The following is a 17,579-nucleotide window of genomic DNA, read 5'->3' as shown; positions in this document are numbered from 1 at the left end:
CTTCCGCGGACTCCGATCCACCTTGTCAAAATCTTGCGCGATTTTCGCTCTTTTCCGATCTTCGGGTCGCCCGTTTCGATGCGTCCTCGTTACGACGAGAAACGAGTCTCACCCCGGTGCCAACTGTCGCGATCAGTCGGAGGCGACGCGGACGTTACTGCATCGCCACGCGCCAGTCTCTCGCGCAGCGGACTCCACGAGAACTAGTTACAAGACACCCCGCTATACATCCCCCGTATATACTCCATTTGCAATCCGCTATGCGAACTAACCCCTTCGCCGCTCTGTGTCTACCTGCGCTACCGCCCCGCGCTCCCATACGTAAAAAACCAGTCCCGATTCCGCCTTGGTACCGACGGCGCGGAAACGCTTGCCGAAAAGAATCCCGATCCAGGACGCTGTTGGGTCGGGAGCAATGTCGCCACTTTTGCGACGACGGTATCGGTGGTATCGAATTTGTTACAAGGGATCGTGTGCTCGCGTAGATTTTCTCGAGAAAATCGCGAGCTTTTTCACGTGGCGATACTAGCGACGGCACGGGGCGGGATCAATGCTCCGTTCAGGGCTCCGTAAGTGCTTGCGTGGTGCGCTTTCGTAGCACAGGGTGGATCAATGAAAACCTACCCCTCCATCCAGTATATCGTGGACAGTATCTCTCCTCCCTCCTCGCTGACCCCTTCGCCGTCCCGCGACGGAGGAAAACGCGGTACCACACCGCGTCACTCTTACTACCATTACCTGAAAACATTCGCTCCCATCCTTGGCAACGTCCGTCCATACCTGTGCACGCTTCCGAGCGAGCTCGTCTCGAGGATTTGCCTGCCAACATTGTTCTCACGAATCTCATCGCGAAGATTCTTTTCTTTCGCTCGCGGTTCTTTATTTCTCTCTCGACTTTTTATTGCGCAGTTTATAATTTTACTACCTCGCTATGAAAGGTAAAGAACAAATACTAGAAAAAGTATATTACAAAATGCAGTGGTACATATATTATTCGTAAGATATATTTCATAAATCCTGCGCGCGCGCGCACGCACACACACAGACACAGACACAGAGAGAGACACGCACGCACACATACATACATACAGACATACACTTACGGTATTTTAATTACAAATCCTAGAAAAGTTCACTCTTCGATTGCATAAATGAACACGCTGTTCTTTCATAACATATTTAGATAGACAGAGCTAACGTGCGGAGTTGCGATTCAACAATCTATTCGCAATAAGTGATTTAACACGCGCGCGAAATATAAATTTATATATAAGTTTTAAACTAAAATTTACAATGTATAAACAATTAGAGATAAAGACGCTAACATTACCCTGAGTGCTAAATACATTGTGAAAAAACAGATTACCACACTCTCACGCTTATCACACTGATATCAGACCCGAGCTAATAACGGCTTGGTGTAAAAATATATAATCGTGTTCTCACATATATATATATATATAAATATAGGAATATTTCTTTTTTTTTCTGTGTACAGAAACAACGATAGTGTGTGTGTGTGTGTGTGCGTGTGTGTGTGTATGTAGTAATAACAATTTATACCTAAAACGTATGCGAATACGCGAGAAAAAACGACATCGAAAAACAATCGAGCGTCTTCATCGATACACGTTGCCTCGTGTCTTGCGCATTCTACGAATGCAAAGATACAGACTGGTGATAATCATAATGAGCAAAGGAAGGCCGAGGCCGATCGAGATTATCATAACGACTAGAGAAGAAAATTTCTCTTCGGGTGGCGTGCCGTATCCGATTATAAAAGTCCTGCGAAATAAATTCGTAAAACACACACAATTTTCTCTTCGCTCGATAAATTATTAACACAAATTACATTTTTTTACAACGTAAAAAAGCAAACATCTTTGAGGAGAGCTTTGATCCGTTTTTTAAAAATCTCTTTGTTAATTCTTGTAACAAATATCACGATAACTCACCACGTCGAATAATTGTTCTTCTTGTAAAAACCGTCTCCTTTCGAGCCCAAGGAGATCATCACTCTCTGGAGAAGAAGAGAGTCCACGTCTTCTTCGTAATAACAATAGAGCATCGAGTTTCTAATGACACTTGTGTGATTGTCCGTCACCTTTTTCGGCGGGTACTGAACCGTTTCGGTGGAATCGGTCATTTCGCGGGACGCGCTGCTGTAAGACACCGGTCGCCATTGTAAGTACGCCCCGGCGTCCAGCGCCCTATCCAATTCTTTCTGAGGTGTTCTAACTTCAACAACCTGAAGAAAATAAAAATTAAGTAACAAAGACATTGCACATTTTTTTTTATTAAAAAACCGACACGAGACTAATAATTCTTCGATTGACGGCGGTGTCTGCAGTGATTGTTACCTCGAATATACCCGGTGTGTGTTCGTCGTCGAGACTTTTTTTCGGATCGACAAACATCGGTATCTCGGGATCGCCACCGCCTACCGCGAGCAATTCGATGGCGAATCTGCTATTGGAAAACGTATCGCTGGTCTGAATATGGTCGAGAACGATGTCCACTTGAGTGGAATTCTCCGTGTGCAGCATGTGCGGCACCGTGTCCGAATGATCGAACGTGCAGAATCCTCGGAGCTGGAAAAAACCGAAAACGGACCACAACACAAATTTTACGACAACGCTTATTGTCGCTATTTCGATCGTAGAACAAGGTAGCGGGTTACACATTTTATATATTCACGAGATGTGATCTCTTTCGCATGCAGTTGTTTTGCTACACACTACCGCGACTTGCGTGCGAATGCTGCAAAATACTTTACCGAAAGCTTTATACTCCCGTATCTGCTGATATTCTTAGCTGTATCGTGATAAGAGTTACCCTCCATATCCAGGTAGACGTATTCGTCGGTTTGCGACAGAGACACGCGCCGCCAGTTGAAATATTCGGGATGCAACACATTCGTGTTATTGACGTCGGCAGTGTTAATCAGTGCCGTGTCATTTACGTCGTTGAATTCGATAATCTGCAACACCACCAAAGGTTTAAAACGTTAAAAACTCGTAATTACTTAAATTACAATTAGCACGAGCGATTCGCGTGCAAACATCGTCATCCATCTTACTTTAAATCAAAAAATCATATTCGCAACGGGCGGATGATGATCGCGGCCCGAATTTGCCTCGATGACGAGAGCCGCGCGCGAGATAAACATAATTTCTCGCATTGAGAGATCGCGCGTAATAACCCGACGATAAAATTATTTGCATTAACCCGCAATCTCGTCGATTTTGAACGGCGCTCGAAATCCTCAAACAAATATAGAGCTCGATCAAAACTTTGTTTGCTCGTTGCTTTGTAATTTCATCAAGCGCATGAATGTGAATCAATTATCAATCGTCAATTCCGTGTATGTGTGTGTGTGTGTGTGTTACAAAGGATTAATCCCTATATGATCGGAATTAATTTCATACAGGGGGAGTGAGTTGGTGAAGAGGGTGAAGTAGTAGCCACGCGCGTAACTATTTGGAATTACACACGAGATTTGTTAAAACGACAAAATGATCAATATTCGTAAAAATAAACATAGCGCGCGAAACTGATCAAAAATTTATATTCGAAGCGTTTGTTGTGTATTTTCTCTCTCTCCGGTATTTTGGTGTGAAACATACGTTTCGTCATCATGACACAGTCATATACGCGGGAGAGAGATATATGTTCGCTCTCTCAAAAGGAGGAAGACACTCAACGTGAAGTAGGAGCTTCACACCGAGTGGAGACATTGGAGTGCAAAGGTTTAATTAAGAATCCCACAGATGCTACCTTCCACAACTCTCGGGGCCCGAGAGAACGCGACCGAGAGCGGATTTATGTCACTCACTCGGATTTTCGGTTCGGGAGCGGAGAGACGATGAATCGCGCAAGTATATTTCTAGCACTACTCTACTCCTCACCTCTTTACCGTGTCTATAGACCGCGGCGTCGCCAATGTGTGGCGGCATTTTAATTGGATCTTCTGTATCTACGACGGGGGTGAGGAAAACGAAAAAAAAAAACAAAAAAATTATACCTTATTTATTATCACTCCGAATGAATAGAGGACCTCTCCGTCCGTGAAGTAGAGCGATTTCTTCTTTCTAGCGAGATAATTCTCCCAGTTGCTGATGTTGAGCCAGGCGCTCGATGGCGTGAGCGCCAGCAGCACCGACGGTTTCCCGACGAAATCCCATAAGTAATGCAACGTGTCGTTCGGGCCATCAGCTCTCATGTAGAGCGTCGTCACGTTCCGTTCCCGGCACAGCTCGTTGCAATCCGGATTCAACCACGATCGTAGCTGTAAGTCAGAATCAAGTTCGCGCATTTTATAAATCGTTGCAGATATCGCAATTACACGACGCTCGCGTATTAACGGATGGATGACCCAGATCAGCGCCTGGATTGTTGTCGGGTTCGGCCTTGTCGCGTTCCTGCGAGCCCCCCGCGTGCTCGCGAACGGCCGCACGTCGATTATTGCACGACGTTAATGCACAGAGAGTACGGCGCGCAATAATGGAACAAAGTTAACGAGAGTTTTATATTTATATAATCTTTTTTTTTTTTTTTTATTGAAAATTCCGCGTCATGCGCGTTAAACAAAGAAAACTCCTTGAAATTTTCTCCACTTATCTCCGACTGAATATTGACGTACAGATACAATTTTCTTAAAACGTCACATCGATTGCGAAAACTGTTTTTCTCGTAAATTTCACGTTCCACTTTCGAGGGAAACTTTAACACGTTGAATCGCATTGGTTTTGCACACTTGTTTACTAATTCACTTCTAGAATCGATACCGAGTTCGTTATTAATTTAAAGCGTTCCTCGCAGCAGACCTATGCGTGTGAAGAAGCGAACATTTTCACGAGTGCGCGCGCGTCTTATACTGTAAAATATCGCACCGCCGCCAATTTATGAACGTTGTTGCTTATTGCGACTGTGTGTGTGTGTGTGACGAACTTCATCTTTCCATATCGCAAAACACCGACATAAATTCGCGTTACATGTACAGATGTGCAATATATCTGGTGGAAAACTAAAAAAAAAAAAAACAACAACAAATTCTAATAAACTCGAATCCGCTCACCTTAGCTTCGTCATAATGTTTGTTTACAACCGAGATTTACAACCGTATTTCAGGAAAAATGATCCCGGACGCGTAACGCGAAACGTTCAATTTCAAATATTGAAAAAGTCGTCTGTGCGACTTGTAAGTTATTACATTTTGTTTTTTTTTTTTTGCTTCCGTAAATTAACAATTTATTTCTTTCTTCAACTTTTATGACCGCTCATTTAAAAATCCCGTCTGGCAAATCCGCTGTTTACAACGCGCGATATATATATACGCGATAATCCACGCGTTAAATAAATAATAAAATTTCGAAATCTCGTATAGTTTACGCGGTCTACGCGATGTTGTGCAAGTACGTGCGCGAATGACCGTGCCCTTAGATCTCAAACAAAAATCTGGGTCGCACACTTATCGTCATCCGTTCACGCGTACGCAACCAGCCAATTTATCAATGAATCCACCTGTGTGTTCAATATATCGTCGTACGCAAAATCATGAGCTCTTCTAAATCGCGCTCCGCACAGAGACGCGGACGCGCGCGCGCGCGATCATCAGAATCGAAGTTACAGATCGAGAGAGAGAGAAAAAAACGAGTGGGAAGAGTCATAACACGCCCTTTCGAATCATTGCTGACGAATCAATAACGCGCGATAATCAAAACAAAGACCGCGTACTCTCCCGGAAGTACGTGATGAATCACGTTTCGAATTTTTCGCTTCGACAACGCGATCGTGAGCGACGTCGCTGCACCGGACACAATCGGTCGCATTGTGTTTGACGTGATCGTGCGGTCGATTATCGCGTACATAAAGTTTTTATCGTCATTGGAGAGAATGTGTGCGAATTTCCTGAATACTCACTGAACGCTGCGTGGAGTAACCGGAATCTGCCAGTGTAGCAACGAGCAACAAGCAAAACGTGTAGGCGCTAGTCATGCCTGTGTCGTTGCATACGATAACAACACCCAAAACACTGCACTCCTCGCTCGTCAATGACGCTATTGCTCCGAACTGATGTGTGTGAAAACGCGTGAGAAATCGGCGGCTTCTCGACGAATAGCAGCGCTGCTCGGTGACAAGTTCGAGAAGTTAAAAGACGATGACTCGAGCGACGAACGATAAGTTCGCTCGATTGATATATACGTTGCGGTTCGAATCCACGCTGAAATAAAAAATCTTGGCTTATCGACCAACAAATTACATTGTTGTACACACCTCGCGAAAACTAAATAACGATATAGAACTGAAATTATATATATGTACAAAACTTGGAGATTGTTATAAATTAATTCGTCTCAAAATTCGAAGGACGTCTCTTTTACACAGTTTGACAACAATATTGAAAACAATTTACGAAAAATCATCATTACCGAATTTATTATTTAAAAAAAATTTAAATCTCATTCTCGTGTTTTGGACAATATATAATTCTTTAGAAGAGAAATTGAAAAAATCACAATTATCAAAATTTGCACAATCGTTTGAATTATTTTATATATATGGATTCATACATATATAAATATTCCAATTTTATAAATTTTCTTACTGTAGTAATCTATCATCTAATTGTAAATACGTGTAACATAAAGTATGCTTGTAATTTATACATATGTATTTACTGTCCCTTACGCTTCTTCGTATATATATTGCAATCCGTGCTAAAACTGGTCAAATTACCCGATCAAGAGATAAAATCCAGTCGAAATAAGATATTTATACAGTTCACTCGTACAAGGTTTGACGATACACTCTGGTTTTTATTTCTTTCATCATTTATCCGTCTTTTTTTTCGGTTTTTGTTCTATATCTTATGCGATCTCCCGCGTGTCGCAACCACTCTGCAATTATTTTATGTATAGTATAAATATCGAGCGTCGTCGAACTAGAAATATAGTCTGAAACATTTTTTTGAAAGAACTATGAATATACTTCTGAAAAAAAAAAAAATTGCTTATTACGTTATTGCAACTTTTTAGAACTTCTTGGAAATCAACAACTTATGAAAAACACTAGTGTAAGAAATAATAATTCTCTGATTAGAATCAATAAATGTATCAAATCTAGTTTAAATCTAATCAATAGCACAAGAAATTGTAAAGATATATAATTGCCTGTTATTATAGAGATTGTCATTATATCTTTAATAGGTATAGAGCCCTTCTGTCCCGTCCATGACATTTGACGACACAATTCATCCGTAAGTATATGCTTTAATATATTTCTAACTTTATGCTCAGGACTTCTTCCCCCAAGTGTTGAGATACTCGATTTCTACAACAAAATATATTATCTGTATATTTAAAAATGTCAAAAAACAAATATTTATTTAATATTGAAAAAAAAATAATCCTGATTTAAATAAAAAGAATCTATTTTTGTTTGATTTAAAGTATTTAGATATATTATTTGTAGGTCAAAATCAGTGTTTGTGATCTTGAAATTTAAAGTTAGTAAGTGCATATGCATTGATTAGAATAGATTTAACAATAATACTTACGAATATTATTTTGAGATCTTCATATTTTTCAAGTTCTTCGTTAAATCGCATCAATTCATCAGTTGTCGATAATGGAAAATGTGGTAATATATTTGTCTCATATGTAGCATTAGATGCGGAAAGTGATATCTTTTCTTGTTGACTTGAGAGTAAGTTTATGAGCACATCCATTTTCTGAAGTAACGTTTTCTGCATTTTACGGCAAGCAACTATACGAAACAAAAGATACAAATATATATGTTTAGTATATTCTATATAAAACATGATAGTTTTCAGAATTGTAATTGCTTCAAGTGGAAAATATTAAAAAAAAAAAAAACAAATAGTATAAGTATTGCGATAACCATACCACAGCATGTGTGACGATTATAGCTCTGTGTATTCACTCTTGTGTTTTCTTCAAGCACCTGTGTATCTAAAAATAAACCAGTATTAATATATAATAAAAAAACAATTATATATTTATTGGCTTATTAAGTATACAACTTAACAAATATATATTATTTATAATTTTTGTCTATATTTAGTCTAATATATATATATATATTTATCTCAAGTTAGTACATTTATTTTTATTATTTTAGTTAGTATATTTTTTTTCTTTTTATCAATTCTTTTTATCAATTTCATACTTAATGATCTAAAATATATGTATTCCGAAAGAAGTCTTAACAATGTAAGATTACCTTTTTCATTTTCGCATGTGAGATCTTTATTATTAAACATTTCGCAGTCCCAATCTGAGTCTTCCTCTGTTCTGTGCATATCGTCTAAAAAAAATACATAACTTTTTAAAGAAACAAACAATAAAAAACAGTACAAAATGAGAAACGTTGATACTTAACAGTAGATCTACCAACAGTAGATACGTAATTCTATGTTACTTTACAATAGTCAACTAACCTCCTCTCTCATCCATGTCTTAAAAATATCCTAAAAGATCTGACAGATCAAAAATATTTTGTCTCTCGTTTCTTGTGCAGCAGATAAAGCCCGTATTACAGTGCTGGTTTATAGTCGCGGAATGATCAATCAGAACTATCTGAACCTCGCGATTCTTGAACTTATTTTCTCGCACGAAAATCTAGTAACTTTTACTTTTTACTCAATTTCTATGAATATCGGCTTTGAAGTTGCAGACCAATCGTATGCCGCTTCATCGCGCGCTTTATTGGTCCAAGGACCAATTATGGCGACGATGCGTTACCGGACGTAAGGGCATCAGCGCGCGTTTCATTGGTCGGTGTCGCTCATTGGTCGAAGGTACGGCTTGAGAGAAACGAGAGTATATAAGGGTAACAACTCTTTTTGAAAGTTTCACTCTCAGATAGAAACAGCAATCACAAGAGGCTGCGCGCTTCGGTCGCGTTACATCTTTGCTGGAACATGATCCTTGGAATAATCAAGAAAAGAAAAGCGCTCTTTACACCGGACGAAAGCAGTACATTTCAACTCTTGTTTTTATCTTCGCTCTCGCATCTTTTAAAAGGTTTTTTAAATAACTTATAATAAGAATCTTTTGACGCGCGTATATATACATTTTCTTCAATATTCAAGTCTCTACTTAATTAATTTTATTTACACAATGTTGATTTCGCAGAATCGAATTCACGACGGTCAGAAATAAAAGTTACACAACATGCGTTTCTTCCTCAACACGTTTATTTGCGTGCATAACATACAATACAGGGGGAAAAAGAAAAACAGGATTAATTAGAAAAAAAATACTTGTGGCAATACTTACGTCGTTTCTCAAACTTCTCAATTATTATCGCTCAATAGCAACGGCGCGCTCTTGAAGGACTTTTTAACACGCCGATACCGTGCAAACGTGCAACGTAAGCCGTCTTTCGCACCGAGGGAAGGAAACTCGTACCCCATTGGCCGTATAATTCCGCCAACGGTGGTGGAGTTACCAAGCCTCGACACAGTATCTTACAGAGAGAGAGAGAGAGTCTCGTATATAATCCAGCTTTTATATACATGTGTATACTTTTATTTGCAGACCTTGAGACGCGTATTAAAATTCATTTGTACCTGCGAAAAGTTGTCACACTTCAAGCTTTTATTATACAATCAGACTTTAGACTCTTTAATAATGCGTCGGTAATGTGTGTTCAAAATTCGCTGTGTTGTGTAATTACATGTAACGGCAATGTATTCCGAGCGAATGAGTTTTGCTTTGCGTTACGTCTATAAATAAATCTTGTCGCGTAAAGTTATTTTAACACATGTTGTAGGTATAAAACAACACATACGACAAATATCCACAATCTTATTTCACTATATGATATACTGTTTCGCTTGAAAACACACATGAATCCGGCGTTTTTTTCTTTTTTTTTTTTTTTTTCATCAATTTATTTAACATCACAAAAAGTCTGAGCATAAATTTCCCAACTGAGCTGTGTGTAACATGTCGAAGACAACCTAGAGAAATATAAGAAAGAACAAAAAACAATCATTATATACATATATATAATAAAAAAAAAATTTACGAATTGAATTTTCAATTCAAAAAACTTACTTGTAAAAATTTACAAGTAATACTTGTTATAGATGTATACATATATGTATGCACGTTCAAGTTCCTGCTCAACATCCTGGGAATGGCTCGTATCGGCCTTATATTCTTGTATGTCATATATATAATATTCGGAAAACTTTCTTGAAATTAACAGGAGAAGAAAAAAGTTGACAAAAGAGAGATATTGCAATAAATGCACATGTAACGCAAATATATAACGCAATTACAGTCGCGTGTGGCTTTACACGCGACACATTAGAAGTTACTCCCGAATAATCTCCTCCCTCTCTTCTATTTTAGCAACAGCAGTCCTCCGATCGGCACTCTCGGGACACCGGGTACAGACAGAGAGAAAAAGAGAGAGAGAGAGAGAGAGAGAAAGAGAGAAATCGTGCAAAAAGAACGTTAAGCGCGCAGACTGCGACCTTGACCGAAGCAGTGTCCGTATACGAGGCAAGGCGAATATGTGCACGTCTGTCTAGCGCGCGTCGAGGGGTTCCATTCCCTCGGCCGGTCTTCTCGCCGATTTCCTTTTCGATACGCGAAGGGCTCTTTTCCGTTCGCGCAACGTTGTACTTGGCAACAACGTGTTGTGCTCCGGAAAGAACAATTTTCATGGGAGAAATTCCCCGCTGAAACGCGCCGTGCACGCATGCGAGAGGTATTAGACGGTTAATTTAGGAAGATTTTAATTGCGGGAAGTAATTATATCGAGGAAAGATATAATTAATCGACTCTCAGTAGAAAAAGTGAATCTTATTAAGTCTTCTCTTCTAGGTCTAATGTGAAACTCGGCACTGTCGGGAGGAAAGAAAAAACGTTACGCGTGCTTTAATGAAGTCGCGCGTAAGAATTTCAGGAATCAAACAGAGAGAGGCTTGCGTTAATGACGCGATTTATTAATTAAAATATATCAAACCGCGGGAGAGAAAGTTCCTTGTGTATCCGAAAACCCGAGTGTCGCGCGACTTGCGGAGACTTTGCGATCTCTGTGACACACGGCCAGAAGAGTCGGAATACTCAAGGTCAAGATTAGTCTGGACACTCCCTTTCTCGAGTCTCTATCGAGAGCAAGTCGTTCGAAACGTTAATCTTGTCCCGCATCTCTTTTTTCAGGGTGAAGTGTCTGGTTTGACTTTTCCAAAGTGTGCGAAAAATCGAATCAAAAAGCCGAACGCGCGATCCCGCGGACAATGCTCTTCGACAACTTGGTGATATGGCGCTGAAGGTCGTCGCGGAAAGTCGAGATCCGCGAGAGAATAGAATCGCCGTCTCGCGCATACCGGGTGGCGCGAATCGAAAGAGACTTTATGCGCTCCCGATCTTCGTTCTACGTGTGATACAACGTCAATTCTTCAAATTAATAAAAATTAACAAACATTGTTTTTGAGGTGAGTGTGAAGTTGAAATACGAATATTTCTCACAAAGCAAATTCAGTTTTGTATAAATAAAATAAAAATATAAATTCTATATACGCGAACTCTTTTCCCGACACTCTTACGCACAACACGTAAACTGTTTTTATATTTCTCAGTAATTATTTTCTAAATTCTTCCAACTTTCTTCGGCTTTCCATTCACTTTATCGCTCTCTGAAACGCAGAAGCATGCCGAATTGTTCGGTGAAATGTTTAACGAGCTACTTATAACCACTTATATTGGAAATATTGAAATTACTATATTAGCCAGAACTAATTGAGCTAAATTGCCTGTGTAACCTATGTCTACAATCCCAGGCATCGCTTTCATATAGCTTATCGTATTTCCTTCGTCCTTGAGCGATCAGTAGATCGTATTGTGTATGTATGTGTAATAATAAGCATTTCGCGTCGGTTAAAAGTTCCATGTGTGATAAGTAACGCGTACGCTCGCAGTCAAAATCTTACGCGTGTCTGAGCCATAATTATCTTGTAATTAATTTTGTGCGCGAAGTTTTGCAACGCGTGTAAAAATTACAAAACACCCACATTTCGTGCACACGTCAAAGTTTTTTTTTTTTTTTTTTCAACATAAAGCCTTGTTCGACAATCTTACAGTATTAAAGTAATCTCAACTGTGAAAAACTGGCAACACCAGAGAGATCTGGCGTTTACATCTAATTAACACAAACGTCAAGTCCTCCTAAAAATAATACCAACATCCATATCTCTTGGAGTATTATTACATTCGTTGTATTTTCTTCCATCTATAAAAAAAAAAAAAAACATAAAAGCAAACACAATCACACGCCCAAAATCTGAATTAAACCAATTTGAAAAAGGAAATAATTTACATCCCATGTTTATTTATAGGACGTACCTGTGTGTGTCTGACCGCTGATCTTGTTACTCCGGTCTATCCTCTTGATCTCTGCGACAGCTAATCTCCTCTTGCGACCGGAGATCGAAGATAAACACATACTCGCTCTTTTGCATTGACTAAAACGCGATACTCGCGTGACACAATTCTCTCGTCGCTCATTTTTTTTTCTCTTTCTACTCTAAGAAGATTTTATTACTTTGAAACCGATACCGCGAAGTGGTAGTAGTAGCTCTATCGGAGCGGCGTTTAACGTTTTTTAAGTGCTGAGCACGGGAGAGCTTTCGCGACGCAACGTGATACCGAGAAGCGTAACACGCACGCACGCACGCACATCGGCACGCGGGCATCGGTTTGAGTGATCGAAGGCGAGCGCAATAATTGTAACCGGCGCGACGACCGAAGGACCTGCGACTGCACTCGTGTAACTCGCGACGCGAGAACGAGCGCTCGTTGCTGTTACCGCCGCTTGTCGCGTCGCGCCGGGACGAACGAAAAACGGACAAAGAGTCTTCTTGCGGGCAAGAGATACTCGCCGGTTCTCGGCCAATGAGAAGAATCGGCACGATCGCGCCCGCCGCACACACCGGCCGGCTAACGTTCGACCGGCTCTGCCGAAGTGCCGCGCGATCCTTCGCGAAAAGGGACGACCGAATGCGCGAAACCTTCGCGAAATGGAGGTGAGCGCAGATCCCTCGCCGAATGCAGAATTTTTAGCACGAGGAACAAGATACCGAAGGTGTATTCGATATGAAATTGTTCAGCAAAAAGAGAGAGAGATAGAGAGAGATCGAGAATGCAGAAGTTTTTGCAACGTGAAAATCCTCATAACAATATTATGAAATTCGAAGAATTATGAATTGTTAACAATTTCATCAAAAAAAATTTTATCATCTTCTGCGAAATGGTTTCTCGGACAGGTGACGTATTTTGTTTTTGTTTTTTTTTTTTTTTTGATCGGAAAAATTCAAATGAAAGTCGAGTCGCAGCTCGGGTGAAAATATCGCGCGCTGTGTATTTTCACGAGGGCTGCAAATTGCGGAGGAAAATGCGAATAGCGAGTTAATACCGCAGAAAATTGCGTTATATCGAAAGTGGCGAACGACGCTCTCGCGATGCCATTCCTGCAAAATTGCAGGACACGCTCCACTGCGTCCCCTGCTGCCGCGCGATGTACATAATGATAAGGAGACGACGACGCATCGACGACAGGTGCAACGTCACAAATGCGTCACTTGGCAAATTGATTGATGTGCGATGTCGATTGGCGATGAGAATTTATTAATTTACCGTTTCGCAAAACGTTATTGGTCTCGCGAGGCGTGGCGGGAGCATACGAATTTCATTAAACGCCACCTTGAATGTTAAGTGGTTCAATAGCGGTCGACGGAACAGCTGTTGAAACGCGTCTGGGAAATGCAGTCGCACGGAATGCTCGAATGGCTTCGTAAACTTTATGTGAATAGTTTAGAAAATTGATGTGTTTCCCGAGCTGTCAAGCTACGAGCCATCTGATAAAGAAAATTTAATTTAATGTAAACAAAAATTCATTCCCATTCTATAAATATTCATTTTCTCCGGGAAACGTCCGGGGGGTTTCAGAAACACACTTAACGTTCTCGGGAAAAGACCTGACTCAATCGAAACTCTATCATTTTCAGGCTTCAGATACCCTAATAGAGAAGTCCCGAGACCACCCGTACGCACTCGGAGTTACTCAGGCGAGACCGGCGCCCGATGTCCTATCGGTCATCACGAGGGAACACTGAATAGAATAAAAAAAAACACAATAACGCGATAACGACGAGGACGACGATGACAGCGACAGGTGAGGGCACTGCTGCCGAGCGCATTGCTGCACTTCGCTAGGGCGGAGACGCGCGGCCTCGACCGCGACCGCCGCGCGGACGTCGAGTGTTCCCAGGCACGCGGGGCACCTCCGAACGGGCGCTTCGTCGCCATCTACGGCGGTGTTAGAGAATTCTTCTCTTCACGTCGCTTCTGGAACGTCCCCCTATCCCCATGCGCTTACCGGCAGGAATCACAGACAATTAATCATAAAAGGCACGAGTGTTTTAAACCGTGAGTTTCCTATGCGCGCGTGTGTGTTGGTCGGCACCGGTGCAACGACGACGACGACGACCGCGACACACGTGGAAAAAAAGATCGCGAACAGGAGAGAAGGGAGAAAGAGAAGGAGAAGAAGAGAAGAAGAAGTGGAAGACACGGAGAACCGGTTTCACGGGGGTTTTGCGAGCCCTGACAACCCGAGAGCGCGCGCGATCCCCGTCTGGCTCTCGGCTCTCTTCGGCTCTCGCGAGAGTGTCTGCTCCGGTGCACCACCTACCCATCTACCTATCTACCTACCTACCTACCTACATACCTACCTACCTATCTACCTGCCTGCCTGCCTGCTTGCCTGCCTGCCTGCCTGCCTGCTTGCTTGCCCGTATCTGCCTGCCAACCTGCCTGTCTGCCTTCGGTCGCAGCGAAGGGGAATTCTTGGCCGCGAGACTCCGCATTGCCGCTTTTCTCAAAGGATATACAGATGGAGAGACGCGAACGCGTGCACGGGGATACAGAATTGCACGACTTTCTGATGCGTATCTGGGATTTGTAATATTGCGACAGTACGCGTTCATATGGTTTCCATACTTTTAGCGTTATTTTTTTTTTTTTTTCTGAGACCGTTTTGAATCTTTCCTTCGCGAATTTCCTTTCGCGAAGCTCATAAACGTTATCTCAGGAATAACATTGATCTTTGATCTATTATAAAATGTTGCTGCTGCAGAAATTACACATAATTATATAGATATAAACAATTCTACATGTGATATATACTATTTTATCACAAACACACAAGTGCAAAAACAAAGTACTTTTAAATTCTAGCACTGACTTATTTTCTTCTTGTTTTTTTGCAAAGAAGTGAAAACACACTCGAGGCGACACAGTTCCACGCTCCCTACGGTTTCACAGTGTATACACGGTCAGAAAAACCGAAACGAGTTGAAATTGCATTAACCAGAGATCGCGAAAAAACGACCATTACTGGTTGAGGAAAAAAATTTTTTCCCGCGCGCTCTCTATACTCCATCGCACACCAGAGTTTTGTTACGCTCGGCGTTACCTTCAATGTTGCTGCATTCATCTTCCGAACCAGTTTGATTGGATACTTTCTGCTTGTCTCTTCAATGTCTCAATAGGAAAAAGAGCAGATTCAAAAGACAAAGAAACGCGCCGCATCATGAAGCATTCATATGTCCGACGCGCGTTAAGCTTTAACGAAATCTCATCGCTTCGACGGCCGGTTCGACGTATCTCGCAAGCTGTAATCTGAATATATACCGCCCTGACATTTTGAAGAATCTCGATGAAGGATGGGCTCGAGTCGCGCATACTTTCGTGCGGCTTGAATACGATATCAGCTTTAATAAGGAGGACATCGTATTGGACGCGCGCGCGCGAAAGAAGAAAGCAAACTTGCGCGCGTAAATGTCGATTAAAAGCCAACAATTCTTCTATGGATAAGCGTTTCTGTGGATGAAGAAAAACCAATTTTCGCTGCGCCTTCGTGCGCCAAACGGCGCCATCGCGAATAATCGAAACTTGACGCGAAGGAAAACGCAACAAAACGGAGTTGCATTCCTTCACCGGCAGGATAATAAGTTCGTGCGCGCATATATGTGTGCACGTTACCCGTCGCACATTACCCGAGCCCGAGGATCGGTACTGAGAGCCAGCCGGTCAGCTTCGTCGGCCCCGGCACTGACCTTGGACGCCGCCGCGCGCCTCGAGCACACACAGCGCCTGGCATCGTAGACGCGAGCTGCTTTAAAAGCAGCACACTCGCTCCTTTCATCGTCATCGGGAAGAGGAGAGCAGGGATGTATAATCCCGAAAAAGCTATCACCAGGTTGCCGGGGCGGTGTGTTTCGGCGGTTTGCGCGTGTCTGGTTACCGGCGCGGAGCTGTATGTAGAAGATGCCGAGGTGTGTGCAGCACAATCTTGCATTTTGTTTCGGTAAAATACTTTTTCTTCGAAGAAAAGATCGATGTCTGTAAAATTATTAAAAAAACTTGCAGATATCTAAATGAGATGCGCGATTGATTAAAAATATATCATGAATATGTAACAAAAGTTGCTTTTGCACGTGCTACTAAAGCGATTCTCTCACAGTGGATGGGCGTCAAAAATTATTTTTGAACCTGTGAAGCGATTTCGTAAAAGGAACATATTTAAAAAAGATGTAAGAAAAAATTGTATAAAAAAACTAATTAACTGCACAGTTTAAATAATATCGTTAACAAAATTGCGCATATGTATAAATATTATTACTTACATATAAATAATAAAGTGCGGAAGGGAAGGTTAAGATTTTTACTTTCTGCATTCTTGTACATCTTGTAATTTTTCTAGAACTACAATGGCGCACATACAGAGATCGTAAAAGTCCAAACTAGAAAATTGTTTTATATTTAAACGTGAGGGATTTAAACGTCAATTTGGCTTTGGTACCAGGTGCATCCTGATCCTGCTACACTCCTGCAACGAAAGAGAGTGCAGGACGAGTTTCTAGCAACTTCCACAGAGGAATACAAAGTCACAAAAAAGTTCTACGCAAGTTCTCGTGTGCATCGAGCACATCGCTTCCCAGTAACGATAAATTCCAATAAGTCTCTCAGTCATTTTAATCGATCGCCATTCTGTGCTTTCGATATGTATTTGATCGTTCATTTCGCACAGATTTTTCCACGAATCTTCGTGTTTCGGTTAGTTACAACAAAAATTTAGAATTATTTTGTAATTTCGTAATTTTTCTCGTAACGCGATAAATGTCGTAAAAAATCACTGAGATTTCACTTTATCTATCAATTAGTTATGTCGATTTATGTGAGCGTAAAATTTAAAAGAGCGAGTAGAAGATTGACAGAAACCAGTTTTGTTTATTGGAAACGTAATCTCAACTCTCGTGTCTGATACCAAAGAAAACGGGCGACAATATTGCGCAACTCTCAACTCTTTCTTCACTCGTTAGATGTGATATTTATCTACGTGATGCGCGTCAAGAGACAAACCATTAATGTTTATTACTACGACAGGTTATTACTCTCTCTCTCTTTCTTTTCTTTATTTCTCGATCTTTCGAGTTATTTATTTTGCGACGAGTCCGCGTGTCCATTCTATAGTGTATG

General features: G+C 41.2%; 2 protein-coding genes across 4 annotated transcripts; both read right to left on the bottom strand.

Annotated features, from left to right (window-relative positions):
- Positions 1-1,044: 1,044 nt before the first annotated feature.
- LOC109857383 (glycosylated lysosomal membrane protein B-like) lies at positions 1,045-6,827 on the bottom strand. Its single transcript, XM_020433617.1, has 7 exons — positions 6,739-6,827; positions 5,923-6,223; positions 4,025-4,288; positions 2,777-2,980; positions 2,361-2,591; positions 1,956-2,248; positions 1,045-1,785 (listed from the first exon to the last, which is right to left on the bottom strand). Exons 2-7 carry the CDS (start codon positions 5,995-5,997, stop codon positions 1,620-1,622), a joined length of 1,233 nt encoding a protein of 410 aa, XP_020289206.1. The 5' UTR covers positions 5,998-6,223; positions 6,739-6,827; the 3' UTR covers positions 1,045-1,619.
- On the bottom strand, positions 6,814-8,643 carry LOC109857384. Of its 3 annotated transcripts, none has more exons than XM_020433619.1 (6): positions 8,404-8,643; positions 8,245-8,328; positions 7,908-7,973; positions 7,559-7,767; positions 7,173-7,332; positions 6,814-6,956 (listed from the first exon to the last, which is right to left on the bottom strand). In XM_020433619.1, the coding sequence occupies exons 2-6, from the start codon at positions 8,321-8,323 to the stop codon at positions 6,835-6,837; spliced, it is 636 nt and encodes a 211-aa protein (XP_020289208.1). In that variant the 5' UTR covers positions 8,324-8,328; positions 8,404-8,643; the 3' UTR covers positions 6,814-6,834. The 3 variants fall into 3 exon arrangements, with proteins under 3 accessions (XP_020289208.1, XP_020289209.1, XP_020289207.1); XM_020433620.1 differs by having other exon boundaries at positions 6,814-6,992; positions 8,462-8,643; XM_020433618.1 differs by having other exon boundaries at positions 8,462-8,643.
- Positions 8,644-17,579: the final 8,936 nt, after the last annotated feature.

Source organism: Pseudomyrmex gracilis, unplaced genomic scaffold, assembly GCF_002006095.1.
Source record: "Pseudomyrmex gracilis isolate BER0280 unplaced genomic scaffold, ASM200609v1 scaffold_156, whole genome shotgun sequence".
Lineage (NCBI taxonomy): Eukaryota > Metazoa > Arthropoda > Insecta > Hymenoptera > Formicidae > Pseudomyrmex > Pseudomyrmex gracilis.
This window is presented reverse-complemented; position numbering and strand designations above follow the sequence as displayed.

Coding starts and splice junctions, on each gene's coding strand:
- LOC109857383 (XM_020433617.1), bottom strand. CDS start 5,997: ATGACTAGCGCCTACACGTTTTGCTTGTTGCTCGTTGCTACACTGGCA. Junction 2,981..4,024: donor TCGGAGTGATAATAAATAAG/GTATAATTTTTT, acceptor GTGGTGTTGCAG/ATTATCGAATTCAACGACGT. Junction 2,249..2,360: donor ACACACCGGGTATATTCGAG/GTAACAATCACT, acceptor TATTTTCTTCAG/GTTGTTGAAGTTAGAACACC.
- LOC109857384 (XM_020433618.1), bottom strand. Junction 7,333..7,558: donor AAGATCTCAAAATAATATTC/GTAAGTATTATT, acceptor ATTTTGTTGTAG/AAATCGAGTATCTCAACACT. Junction 6,957..7,172: donor GACAATCTCTATAATAACAG/GCAATTATATAT, acceptor AAAATGTTTCAG/ACTATATTTCTAGTTCGACG.